General features: G+C 42.2%; 1 protein-coding gene across 3 annotated transcripts in view; it reads right to left on the reverse strand.

Annotated features, from left to right (window-relative positions):
* phkb (phosphorylase kinase, beta) overlaps positions 1-14,106 on the reverse strand; it is a 58,869-nt gene that overhangs the window by 25,851 nt on the left and 18,912 nt on the right. For all 3 annotated transcript variants that reach the window (XM_014126506.2, XM_014126505.2, XM_014126504.2), the window contains 7 exons: positions 13,196-13,259; positions 9,021-9,116; positions 8,269-8,466; positions 3,688-3,745; positions 3,466-3,543; positions 2,207-2,365; positions 1,704-1,798 (listed from right to left, as the gene is read on the reverse strand). In XM_014126506.2, coding sequence (XP_013981981.2) covers positions 1,704-1,798; positions 2,207-2,365; positions 3,466-3,543; positions 3,688-3,745; positions 8,269-8,466; positions 9,021-9,116; positions 13,196-13,259 — 748 coding nt within the window. The remainder of the gene's footprint in view (positions 1-1,703; positions 1,799-2,206; positions 2,366-3,465; positions 3,544-3,687; positions 3,746-8,268; positions 8,467-9,020; positions 9,117-13,195; positions 13,260-14,106) is intronic.

The following is a 14,106-nucleotide window of genomic DNA, read 5'->3' on the forward strand; positions in this document are numbered from 1 at the left end:
CACCACAGCGGCATCTTCCATTCACTGCCCTCTTCCATTCAGATGTTCATTCAGAATATTTTAGCAGGTCTAGTCTAATGCATCACGAAATGGTCTTATGTAGTGTGCCTTTAAGTGCAACGCAGACATGACGATTCTAAGAGTATCTCAGCCGAAATGGGAGCACAAAAATAGATTCCATGTGAAAGCTCAGCGCGACCACGCACGCAGGCGCCGCCCCAACAGACCAAAGGGTTATAGTGATGTAAAGGAAAAGAGACAGCCGCTCCACGCGCTTGTGAACATTATGCAATCCCCTCCCAGCGTGCTCTCCCAGCGACGCAAACCTTAGCCCCGTTCCAGGGTGAAAGGCTTGAGAAGGTACCGGAGCTCCAACCTCTGCTCCAGGGTGAGCTGCTTAGCTGAGCATTTGCGTCATGAATAAAACAACCTGTTTTTCCACTGAGGTGAGATAGACTGTAGATTCATGCAGGAGGAAAGCTAAACTCAAGGTAAATTATGTAGACTCCTGATCTCTCTCTCCTTCCCCATTGATTTTTTTTACCTCTCGTTTGAGCCTTGTGGCCCACCGCATATCAACACAGGTTTGGAATAATACATCAAAGTTTGTCCTAGCAAGTAAGAATATATGACATCTGAATCAATGATGTATAGAATTATGCAGACTCATGTATACATGCAGAGGGTGTAGACTGCAGTAGTGCCCTTATAGCAGGTTAACTATTTAAGCAAGGCCCGTGGAGGTGTGGTATATGGCTAATATACCACGGCTGAGGGCTGTTTTTATGCACAACGCAACACCTGGATACAGCCCTTAGCCATGGTATACTGAGGTGCTTTATTGCAATTATAAACTGCTCGCCAACATCATTAGAACAGTAAACAAGTTATTTTGAGTCGTACCCTTGGTATATTGTCTACACGTGGCTGGAATGCTGTTTCAGCCAATCAGCATCCAGGACCCAAACTACACAGTTTATTAGGTGAATTATAGCGGAGAGGAAGAGGCGAAGCGAGAGGCTTTACTCTGCCCAAAATCTGTCACGTTAAGCAGATCATTAAGTGAGGAGTTTTTGTATGGGCGGCAATGAGATAGAATTTAGTCAAGCTAAAAATAAGTGAGGCTTATTTGATCTAATAGAAGTTTTGTAATGTTAAGAGTGTACACTGAGTGTACAAAACATTACGAACACCTTCCTACTATTGAGTTGTTGACACAAACGGGTGCGCCTGGCGTCTACTACCATACCCCGTTCAAAGGCACTTCAATCTTTTGTCTTGCCCATTCACCGTCTGAATGGCACACATTCACAATCCATGTCTCAGTTATCTCAAGGTTTAAAAAGTATTCTTTACACTGATTGAAGTGACATCCCAGCTACTTCGAGAAAAAACACTTAATATTAGAGTTGTTCCCTGAAATTCGAGACTGTCTATGCATATTCATGAGGCTAGCACTCACTCTCCATTTGAATACAGGCAGTTGACGTCAACACTCCTCATAGAATATTCAAAAAAGTATGAAAATAACGAGATGCATCAACCAATACAAAGAGAGGAATAGGCGGGAGCTTGACAGCCTGCCGTTCTGCTCTGTGGACAGCGAATCCCATTGTTAGGGCGGAGACACAAGCATCTCGTCATTATATCTATAGTATCTCTGATTATAGTGATGGCTGGTCACATGGGAATGGGAGTCGAACCTGATTGGAGTATCTCATGCTGACGTTCCTCTGATCCTGGCGGGGTACGTAGCGTTTGATTGGGTCGATGTCTTGGGGGCTGATCAGCTCATCCACTGGAAAAGAGACATGGCAGAGTGGAGGGGTGAACACACGGAGAGCACACTAAAAAGTTCCAACTGATACACAGGACATAACCCCATAAAATGACTTTTCCTTACAAAAGTCCTAACTTGGCAATGAGAACCCATTAACCTGTGAGCCACTTCACAAACATACAGCAAATACATATGTTGAACTGAATATCTGAACTCCGTGACCTCCGCAGTCTGACGTGACAACAGTATAGTGAACACCCCAGCGAGCATGCTCTATAGAGGATACCTCTCCAGCGAGCATGCTCTATAGAGGATACCTCTCCAGCGAGCATGCTCTATAGAGGATCCCGCTCCAGCGAGAGGTCAGAGAAGAGAAGGTATTTGACAGTGAAGTGAGGTTAGTGAAGGGAAACCAGAGAGACTGACCCAGCAGCCTGGCGATGTTGAAGAGGGCCTGGCCCCACAGGAACAGCATGCCATCTTGGCCCGCGTTGGCAGGGAAACGCTTCTGGCTCCCGTGCTTCTTCTGCTCCGCCTCCACAAAGTCGGCAGGTACGCGGTAGTACTTCGGGATGACAGCATGGCCTGACCCACGACAAACAGGTTGGGAGATAGATACACATTACTGTGCTGGGTGATTACAAACATGTCGAATAGAAGGCACTAATGGAATTTCCAGGAGGTTGATACATCTGAAAGGAGTGCAGTTTATGTGTCTGCTGCTCAGGAGAAAGGAGTGCAGTTTATGTGTCTGCTGCTCAGGAGAAAGGAGTGCAGTTTATGTCTCTGCTGCTCAGGAGAAAGGAGTGCAGTTTATGTGTCTGCTGCTCAGGAGAAAGGAGTGCAGTTTATGTGTCTGCTGCTCAGGAGAAAGGAGTGCAGTTTATGTGTCTGCTGCTCAGGAGAAAGGAGTGGTAGTTATCTATTCAAAGGTATCTTAACAGACACACGTGAAGAAATGTCACATTTCCAAGATGGAACGCACCGGGAGTACAATACTTTCTCTGCATAACAAAATGCAAAGACACCACAAAGCCAAAGGAGGTGACAACTCTGTCTGCAACCACTGAGATGTATTCCTAAAGCAGCATGCATGCTTCAGAGGCTATTGGCTCCCGAGATTCTTTTAATGTGGTTTCTTTACTGGGGGAAAAATACAGCTTTGTGTGAAGGCTGATATAAAAGCCTGGTCCTTGAAATATGTGAACAGCTTTCGTGCACTCAGCATGTGGGAGATGATATTGTAATACGTATAATATGAAAATAACAGTAATCTTTGCAACCAAAATGCATGTGCATTTCTCAAAAGACTCCCACGGATGCCAGCTTGAATGTGTATGTGAGAGGGACTAATAAGTGTTTCCCCTATATTAATTTAGCAGCGGTGGCCCACCACTGCTGAATTGTTGCCACCGCCGCAACAAATCTGATGTCATTTTGTACAATAAAAATATTCCTGCTGAGACGCGCTTTTAAATAGATAGTTGTTGGCTCTACCAACTAGCATGTCATTGTGCTAACGCTAGTAGCAGTGCACCCCCCCAGTAACAATGCACCCCCCCCCCTTGCTGAAAAAAATCCTAGGGGAAACACTGCTAGAGTAATTGAGTGTGCATGTGCGTGGCAGTATATGTGCACAGTAGTTCCATAAGAACACAGATCACCAAGGGAGGAGGAAAACTCACCCTCAAAAGATTGAAAAATGATAGGCGTTAACAGGTCTTGGTATTCTTTGACTTGGGCGTTGTTCCCCCTGAAGACCCCTGGAAATCAAATACAGGTGAGTAGAGGAGACCGTAAAATGGCTAAAAAAAAGTGGCAGATGTAACCCATGTAACCCAATACTCAACACTTTCATGACAATATGAACATCACAACTATTGTGATGTTTACTGTGTACGACTCACCATCAATCATCATGAAGATGAAAAATATGGGAAACTCGCATTCAATTCCATCAAAAAGCTGAAAGAGAAAAGAACATTAGATTTTCATGAAAGTGTCTTTGAAGAATTGAAAAAAAGACAACACCGAGAAGGTCACTCGTTTCCTAACCCGAAAGAGAAATAAACATGGCATGCAAGTGCATTCATCTCAAAATATATTGCTTTGTGTCAGTGATGGGCCTGTCCCAAAACACACACTTAAAACACTTCTTAACAAGTGAAGAGTGGCAAGTTCGTTTTCCAATTCTAACAGTTTAACAGACGCAAAAACAATTACTTCTGAGATGCTATTACAGTCCCAGCCAACCAGAAACTTCTTACCTCACCACCCATACCCATAAATCGTCTGGGGTTGAAATGAAAAACAAGCCAAATGTAGAGATGTTTGTATAGCGAAACAGCAATTTATTCAGTTCAATAATTCCAAGGAGAAACTTCAACAGTAACTGTGAGGACGTAATAAGTCTTAAGTAATTTTTTTGTTGTTGTTGGTATTGATCGTTTGTCAGATAGTGTCCTTGGTTCTGTTCTGTTTTCATGTAGCATTCACAAACCAAAGGCAACATAAATCATTTCGACTTAGTGGATCAATTACCCGAGGACACACTAAAAGAACACTGAATGAAACAGACCAAAGGATATATCTGCATTACGTAACAACCCTTCTTCAAACTGACTAGCTCTCAAGACATTCACCTAAGGAATCTTTTTGGGACCAAAGCAGCGGCTCACTTTCGCGCTATGCTTGGCTTCCTCGCCTTCAGAGAGAGGAGGAGCATAACGACTCCTGAAATGTAATTAAGACTTTGTTATCGCCGTCTCCCATCTCTGCAGACAATCTCCATGGCAATAGGAGATAAGAGAGCGACTACAACGTAATGAAATATAGGCTATTAATTGGAGTGGTCACACATTTCCCAGGCTGCAGTTTGGCTGTTATAGCAGAGATAACAGGGACCGCTTCAGCCATCAGTCCATCAAATCAAAATAAATCTAACATGTGATTCCCCCAGCCATCTCTATTCATGTGTTTTGTTATCAGCTTTACCAAAGCTATGTTGCATACCGTACTGCGAGTTGTTCGTCATTGCTCAAGGGTTAGGCTGACACAGCTGGGTCATGCTAGTGTGTGTGAGTGTGTGAGTGCTTGCTTGCGTGTCTGTGCCAGTAGATATAAGGCACAACATGATGGAGATATTTAATAAAATGTTACAGGGATGTAGAGAGCAGTCACTGATGCCTACTTCTGCAGTAAACACCAGCTATCCCAGGAGCCTCAGCTATTCCACAGATTGTAAAACTCTATACTGTAAGACAGGATGCACTCCTTCACTTGTAGTGGGTAATGTTACAGACTTTAGAAAATCTAACAAGATATGCGTTTTCAAAATGAATAAACCTGCAATCAATGCCCTCCCACCCGAAACAGCATATTTCAGCAATAAAATATGATGTACATATTTCAGCAATTAAATATGATGTACAATGTCCTTCGTGATCCCATACATGTGACTTCTAGCTATTTGAGTGGGCAGCAAGAAGAGGTTGTGCATGTGCAGAGAATCATTCCATCTATAATGTTATGTAATGGCCTACTACATTACCTATTGTAATGGATGAGATTTCAAAACGATTCATCACGAGGCATTTTATAGTGTAATATCCCAGCTTCCATTTCCGAAATGGTCTGACTGGGACCTGTTGATTGCACCTAGTCTAAATCCTATAATGAAACTTTAGAGTTCAGTGGCTCAGATTATTCCCATATTTCCTCCCTTTGTGTTTCCCCCTGTTGAATCCAAGCTCATTAATTTGGGCAGGTCAGTGCTGTGGCTAATGCAATGATTTGCTCAGTGTTAAGTAGCTGCCCTGCTCCAAATTCACACTCTGCAGGCACGGCAGCTAATCCTGAAGTTAATATGCCTTCAGTTGGGATTTATCAACGGCAGAGCAGGCACATTTGCGTGGTTTCTGTCGTAGGAAAACAAAAACTGAATTAACCCTTAACACACGTACCCGTATACAGGTTGACAATGGCAGATTTGGGCACTGATTGGAACACAGTGGCTGTACAGTAACATGCATTACATGACGTCAGAGCTCAGTGTCTCCACTTCACAGTGCTGTATGGGTTTCGACTGACAGCCGTTCTGAACTTGAGCACTGAACGCTACAAGAAGTTGCCTCATCCCTCCCGCTAAATTGGGCAACTTTGGCAAAAAAACTTTGTCTGAGTGAGGGAAAGGCTGTAAATTACGAGGACTCTATGTATTTTTACAGATGAGACGTTGAGGATAAGAAATACCGCTTTGATGTCATACAAGCACACCAAAACACCTCCGAGTCCACATTTCCATCTTGTAAGAACATTTTGGACACTGTGCTAACAAACCTCCAAACAAGCTTCAATGCCATACAACACTCCTTCCGTGGCCTCCAACTGCTTTTAAATGCTAGTAAAACTAAATGCATGCTCTTAAACCAATTGCTGCCCGCACCCTCCCGTCCGACGAGCATCACTACTCTGGACGGTTCTGACCTAGAATATGTGGACAACTACAAATACCTAGGTGCCTGGTTAGACTGTAAACTCTCCTTCCAGACTCACATCAAACATCTCCAATCCAAAATTAAATCTAGAAAAGGCTTCCTATTTCGCAACAAAGCCTCTTTCACTCATGCTGCCAAACATACCCTCGTAAAACTGACTGTCCTACGAATCCTTGACTTCGGCGATGTCATTTACAAAATAGCCTCCAACACTCCACTCAGCAAACTGGATGTAGTCTATCACAGTGCCATCCGTTTGGTCACCAAAGCCTCATATACTACCCACCACTGTGACCTGTATGCTCTCGTTGGCTGGCCCTCACTACATATTCGTCGCCAAACCCACTTGCTCCAGGTCATCTATAAGTCTTTGCTAGGTAAAGCCCCGCCTTATCTCAGCTCACTGGTCACCATAGCAACACCCACCCGTAGCACGCGCTCCAGCAGGTATATTTCACTGGTCATCCCCAAAGCAAACACTTCCAGTGGCCGCCTTTCCTTCCAGTTCTCTGCTGCCAACGACTGGAACGAATTGCAAAAAAAAAAATCACTGAAGCTGGAGACTTATATCTCCCTCTCTAACTTTAACCATCAGCTGTCAGAGCAGCTTACTGCTCACTGTACCTGTACACAGCCAATCTGTAAATAGCACACCCAACTACCTCATCCCCATATTGTTATTTATCTTCTTGCTCTTTTGCACCCCAGTATCTCTACTTGCACATCATCATTTGCACATCTATCACTCCAGTGTTAATGATAAATTGTAATTATTTTGCCTCTATGGCCTTACCTCCCTACTCTTCTACATACATTTTTCTATTGTGTTATTGACTGTACGTTTGTTTATGTGTAACTCTCTGTTGTTGTTTTTGTCGCACTGCTTTGCTTTATCTTGGCCAGGTCGCAGTTGCAAATGAGAACTTGTTCTCAACTGGCCTACCTGGTTAAATAAAGGTGAAATAAAAAAAAAATAATACTTTAAGATAATACACAACGCAGAGGACTAGAGGTCAATAGGGAATTAACAATCAATGGAAATAGTTGTTTTTCAGTTCAACATCTGGTTAGAATCGGTGTAGGGGTTTCAGTCCTGGACTCATAGCTACATGTGGTAATATCTCATTGGTCTGAATCGTCTATACATTGAGCCTGAAACAGGATACTTGTTATTTGGCCATTGGCCCAATTTTACTGCAAGGAATTCTAATTGGTCAACCACAGGCTAGGGTTGGGGGTTATAAATTACATCCCGTCACTTTGTTCTGTGGAGAATCATTGAGGACAGGAAACAATGAATATCGACCGTCTACTTCCCAGCATAACATCTATGATTTGTTCTTTTTGAATAAACCTATTTTTCTCCCCTTGATTTGCTTTGGGGTCTGTGTTATTGAAGAATACCATCAACTGCTAACTATCTCATAAAACTCATGTAATATGCAGTGTCAGCATTTATAATCACTATGTTTGATGTGCAGTTACAAGATGACATGGTGTTATATCATGGGTTGTCCTGAACAGAATGAGCCTGTTTGTTGTAGAAACTTTGCCACGGACCACACATAGAATGCAATTGTGTCTCCAGTCTATGCGCACCAAAATTACTATCTGCTTCTCTGAATTCCCTAGCATTTGTAGTGAAATCCTAAGACTAAGATCATATTTTATCATTTAGATAGTCCTTTTGTCAATAGACATTTCTTTCAAATTATGCCAACCATGTCAGGTGAACTGTTGTGTGCTCACCTTAAGTCTAATAATTTCCCCATAATTTCCAAACTGTTGCCTTTGAATTGCTACCATTGTTATGCATATGCTTTCCGTATTTCTTATGTAAGAAACACTTCAATTTAGCCTTATCCATAATAGGTCAATTCCCGACGAGCGTAAGGGGTTTTAAGAGCTGAAATGGAAAAAGTCAAGTCAGAGTAGCGCATGTTAGTCATCACAATCAGTCTGTAGGGTTGGCTTTTAAACTAAACCACAGACCTTCATCTCAGCCGGTTTGTAGTGTCTCCTATTCTCGTCTTCATTGGCGGTCCTGTAGCCGTCACGCAGGAAGCGCTTGAAGCCGTACTTCCCCTTTAGCTTGCGCACCACCTTGTCCAGGGTCTGACTGTAGAGGGCGTCGTCATCCACAGCGAACGCAGGGTAACTGATGCAGGGCAGGAGGGCAGCGTCCGTATTCTGTATTAGGGTTCAAAGAAGGTTTAAAATGCGTAGCATTTAAAACACAGATACCGGTTTTTGATCATTTCCTAAGTCGACCCTTCACCCCCATGTGCCAGTTGTCTTCAGGTAGTTAGTAAAGGGTTAAGAGACTAAGGGACCCACTCTCTCTCTTTGCTAATGGCCACTTTCCAACATTAAAGAGGCTGACATTTAATAACACATTAGTCAGAGACGCATATATAATTAAGATGCTCAACGTTTTATTTGCATAAGCCTTGTACTGTACTCCCTTCACCTCCTTCCTCCGCAGCCCTCTCTCACTCCATCCCCACCACTCCCTCCCATTAGCCCACGCTGTAGATGTAGCTCCAATGCATTTCTTCCATCTCCCCTAATTAATCCAATTCATTTACAGGAGCACTTTTCTGTCTAGTTGCTCTTACTGCCGGAGAAAAATGATTAGCCCCTTCTCTACTGGTGAACTGGGAGACTAGACTGGTCACTGAGCCAATACATCTTCGGGTACAGAGTGGTATTTAGCAATGAGTGGTTTAATTGTCTTTACTCACGTGGGACCTGGATTCTCTGGGTAGGAGGGATGACAGTGTCTGTCTGTTCCTGTTGTGGGCATCCAGGTCCACGAAGATGACAGACCAAGAGCAACCCTGCAGACCAACAGAGATGACAAGAGTCATATTCACTGGTGGTTGTAAGATTGACGCGGGTCAGACAAGGTCTGATACTGATTCGCTGTGGATGAAAATTGTAGCGCTTCCGTTTTGTCACAACGCAAGATTCAACGTAGCCTGCATGCTTACATGTTTGGACATAACACATTTAGGAAACCTGGTTGAACACCGACTTTCACAGCCAATCAGAATTCAAAACATCTAGGAGATGTTTATATTTATTCCGTCCGTGCTTTTGAACTGTGCCACTAGTGAGCCATGGGACTGCAGGGCATGGATGGCAGCTACTGGCTGTTCCCAGCATGACCTGATATAGGCCTGTCACACTGCAGCTGTCACCACCACTTCCACTAGCTCCCTGAAAAGAAGCCTTAATACGCAGGAAACGACATGAAAATGTCACAACCATGAACGCAAGCATTTCTTTACCCCCGCAATAACAACATCTGCTAAATATGTCTATGTGACCAATACAATTTGATATGATTTGATTTTGACACTCGCTCACGCATGGACACACGTACCAATGTGCATGGACACACGTACCAATGTGTACACACACTACATAGCACATTCTCTACATAGCAGAAGACCTGTTTTGTTTACGTTACTGTGAATTCAGCTAGGAGGATGAAGTGCCGCACACACACTCAGAGCCTCCAACGTCTCACCTGCCGCCTCTGCAGAGCAAAACCAGCTACGAAAGCAGCAATATTACAACCGTACTCTTACAAAAGAGTCAGTATTGCTCGACCATTTGATATTTTTGGGTACAAAGCTAAAAAGCATTGTTTTTCTATGCTTTGAGCTCAGTGCGGGGACACTCCAACCATGAAGGGCCATCCAATCACCTCGATACCACATCATGTTGTTAGACTGCAAACTCTTTGCCCACGGTATGATTACCTACCCTCCAGCCCCTGTGTTGAAATGAGGGTTTGAGTGCTTTTTCTGGGTTAGTTTACTGTACCATTTTTGGATTAACACATTTCTCAAAATTTCTGTTACAAATGTTCCCGGACACGTTTCTTCACTAACACCTCAACAAATGTTCACATTTAGGAAAGAAAAAGTACTATCTAAGTAGTTTCTGCACAATGCATTATGTATGCTGCTTTCAAACAAGCCAACCAAAGCTTTTAGCCATCAGAGTGACTCAACAGGCCTGCTTTAGTGATTTACTGTACATACTGCAGGGTTTGGTAGAATGGGATGTAAATGATTGTGACAGCACAGAACGTGGTCTCCACTGTGACCTACGCTTCTTAGTACCGTACCTTTATTGATAGCACTCCACATTTTGCTGTGAAGCAGGCAGTCAATTAATAAGCTGACAACCCACACATAATAGCTGGGTAAAGTTAGTGATTGGCTCCCTCTCGACCATTGTTCTCTGGCTAGTCATTGATTGGCTGTTGCCTCTAAGGAACACAGCTGGGGAAAGTCACTGATCATGGCTTATTCTCAGTTGAAAATCTAGAGGAAGTCAGAGGGGCACTGAGAGCTGGCCATCATTAATAACCTATGTGATGACTCATGGCCACTCCATCCCCACACAGCAGCTACTACTATACTACTGCCTAATGACAGGAACCAAACCCAGTGGGGCACAGAGTTTAATCTAAAACTCTGATCATCAATGAGTCAATTTAACATCATTGGCAGTGGATTAATTAGATGAAGAAGGAGGCGGCTAAGGAGAAGAGCCCTTCATTAAATCACTGATAACAGTAGCAAAAGAGACTATAGCAATTATAAGGTGCCTTCAGAAAGTATTCACAACCCTTGTCCTTTTCTACATTTTGTTTTGTTACTAAGTCGGATTAAAATGGATTTAATCGTCACTTTTGTCAACAATCTACACAAAAAACAAATTATGAAAAATAAAACATGAACATATCTTGATATCTTATTCAACCCCGAGTCAATAAATGTTAGAATCTCCTTTGGCAGCGATCACAGTGGGAGTCTTTCTGGGTAAATCTCTAAGAGCTTTCCACAACATTTGCCCTTTATTCTTTTCAAAGATTCTTTAAGCTCTTTCAAATTGGTTATTGATCATTGCTAGACAACCATTTTTCAGGTCTTGCTATAGATTTTGAAGCAGATTTAAGTCAAAACTAACTCGGCCACTCAGGAACATTGACTGTCTTCTTGGTAAGGAACTCCAGTGTAGATTTGGCCTTGTGTTTTAGGTTATTGTCCTGCTGAAAGGTGAATTCATATGCCAGTGTCTTGTGGAAAGCAGACCGAACCAGGTTTTCCTCTAGGATTCACATTTTATCCAGAAAAACTCCCCAGTCCTTAATGATTACAAGCATACCCATAACATGATAGTAATGTGTTGTATTGGATTTTCCCCAAACATAACACTTTGTTTTCAGGACAAAAGGTTAATTGCTTTGCCACATTTGTTGCGGTATTACTTTAGTGCCTTGTTGCAAACAGGATGCATGTTTTGGAATATTTTTATTCTGTACAGGCTTCCTTCTTTTCACTCTGTCATTTAGGTTAGTATTGTGGACTAACTACATTATTGTTGATCCATCCTCAGTTTTCTATCACAGCCATTAAACTCTGTGAAATCCCTGAGCACTTTCTTCCTCTCTGGCTAGGAAGGACGCCTGCATCTTTGAAGTGACTGGGTATGATGATACACCATCCAAAGTGTAATTAATAACGTCATCATACTCAAAAGGGATATTTAATGTCTTCTTTTAATTCATTTTTTACTCATCTACCAATAGGTGCCCTTTGTGAGGCCTTGGAAAGCCTCCCTGGTCTTTATGGTTGAATCGGTGTTTGAAATTCACTGCTCGAGAGACCTAATTGTTTGTGTGGGGTACAGAGATGAGGTACAGTAGTCATTCCAAAATCATGTTAAACACAATTATTGCATTTTGCAACTTACATTTTTTCTCCTGAACCTATTTGGGCATGCCATAACAAAGGGGTTGAATAGTTACTGACTCAAGACATTTCAGCTTTTCATTTTGAAATAATTTGTACAAAATGTAAAAACATCATTCCACTTTGACATTATGGGGTATTGTGTGTAGGCCAGCAACAAAAAAAAGAACAATTTAATCCATTTTAAATTCAGGCTCGAACACAGCAAAAATTAGGAAAAGGTCAAGGGGTTGTGAACACTTGCTGAAGGAACTGTATATCACTATGGGTAAGATATTCTCCTTTCATGGTAGGTTCACATGGGACACAATGAAGTTGTTGTGCTTTATTTGCTTGAAATGCTTCGTGCTGTGTGTATGAACGAACAAAATGGAAAAGAAAGAAATCTGTTTTGAGAAAAACAAGAATGCTAAGTAGAAGTTTTTCAGTTTTCCAAACCATTAGCACATATAATGGATGTTCACATTCCTGTCTTTACTCTAGACAGCAAAACAAATTAATCCTACAAATGGCTGATCCAGAAAGGAGCAAGGAAATCAAGGAAATGGGAACAGCAGTAATCTATCAAAGATGTTAGTGCATAGACATCTAGCTAGTCAGTACAACACACGCCCAGTCAATAAAACCCCTAAGTGTATGGTTCACTTTCCACACAGAAAATGACGATATCTGGTCATTTGCATCACATCACCGGCTTCAGGCTGCATCACATCCGGCCGTGATTGGGAGTTCAGTGGAGCGGCGCACAATTGGCCCAGCATCGTCCGGGTTTGGCCGGGTTAGGCCGTCATTGTAAATAAGATTTTGTTCTTAACTGACTTGCCTAGTTAAATAAAGGTTAAATAATAACATTTAAATATATATGAAAGAAATTCTGATGAATTCAAATCGGTGAGAACTGTGGTGCTATGATCATCTATAAGATCTTGAAGATGGATGGTGATGTAATGGGACTCCCAATTTGAAGCATAAAATCAGTTACACACTATCTATAATGCAATCTTAATGCATCAGACGCTGTTACACCAGAGGTGAATACCCAGTTCGGTCATTAAAATCCTAAACTCTTATCTTCAGAGTAAGTGAGGACAATGGCTAGGTCTCTTGACAGAATGTGGATGAAAGTTGGAGAATAAATGAAATACCTGATTCCCAAACAGGTTGAATCCATTGATAGCCTCGAGAGCAGCTTTAGCCAGCCCCACAGAACTGCAAAAGAAAGAACATGTTTTAGAAACCCAATATAAACCTGAAAGCACTGTCTAAAGGTATTTATAATTGAAATACCATAGGCTACACATTTTTTGTTCCATAGCGCCAAGTTACACGCAAGGCTAACATGTACAGGTTACTTTATATTCAGTTGAAGTCGGAAGTTTACATACACCTTAGCCAAATACATTTAAACTCCGTTTTTCACAATTCCTGATATTTAATCCTAGTAAAACTTCCCTGTCTTAGATCAGTTAGGATCACCACTTTATTTTAAGAATGTGAAATGTCAGAATAATAGTAGAGAGAATTATTTATTTAAGCTTTTATTTCTTTCATCACATTCCCAGTGGGTCAGAAGTTTACATACACTCAATTAGTATTTGGTAGCATTGCCTTTAAATTGCCTTCCACAAGCTTCCCACAATAAGTTGGGTGAATTTTGGCCCATTCCTACTGACAGAGCTGTGTGACTGAGTCAGGTTTCTAGGCCTCCTTGCTCGCACACACTTTTCAGTTCTTCCCACAAATTTTCTATAGGATGAGTTCGGGGCATTGTGATGGCCACTCCAATACCTTTACTTTGTTGTCCTTAAGCCATTTTGCCACAACTTTGGAAGTATGCTTGGGGTCATGTCCATTTGGAAGACCCATTTTCGACCAAGCTTTAACTTCCTGACTAATGTCTTGAGATGTTGCTTCAATATATCCACATAATTTTCCTCCTCATGATGCCATCTATTCTGTGAAGTGCACCAGTCCCTCCTACAGCAAAGCACCCCCACAACATGATGCTGCCACCCCCGTGCTTCACGGATGGGATGGTGTTCTTCGGCTTGCAAGC

The sequence above is a fragment of the Salmo salar genome, chromosome ssa11, assembly GCF_905237065.1.
Source record: "Salmo salar chromosome ssa11, Ssal_v3.1, whole genome shotgun sequence".
Classification (NCBI taxonomy): domain Eukaryota; kingdom Metazoa; phylum Chordata; class Actinopteri; order Salmoniformes; family Salmonidae; genus Salmo; species Salmo salar.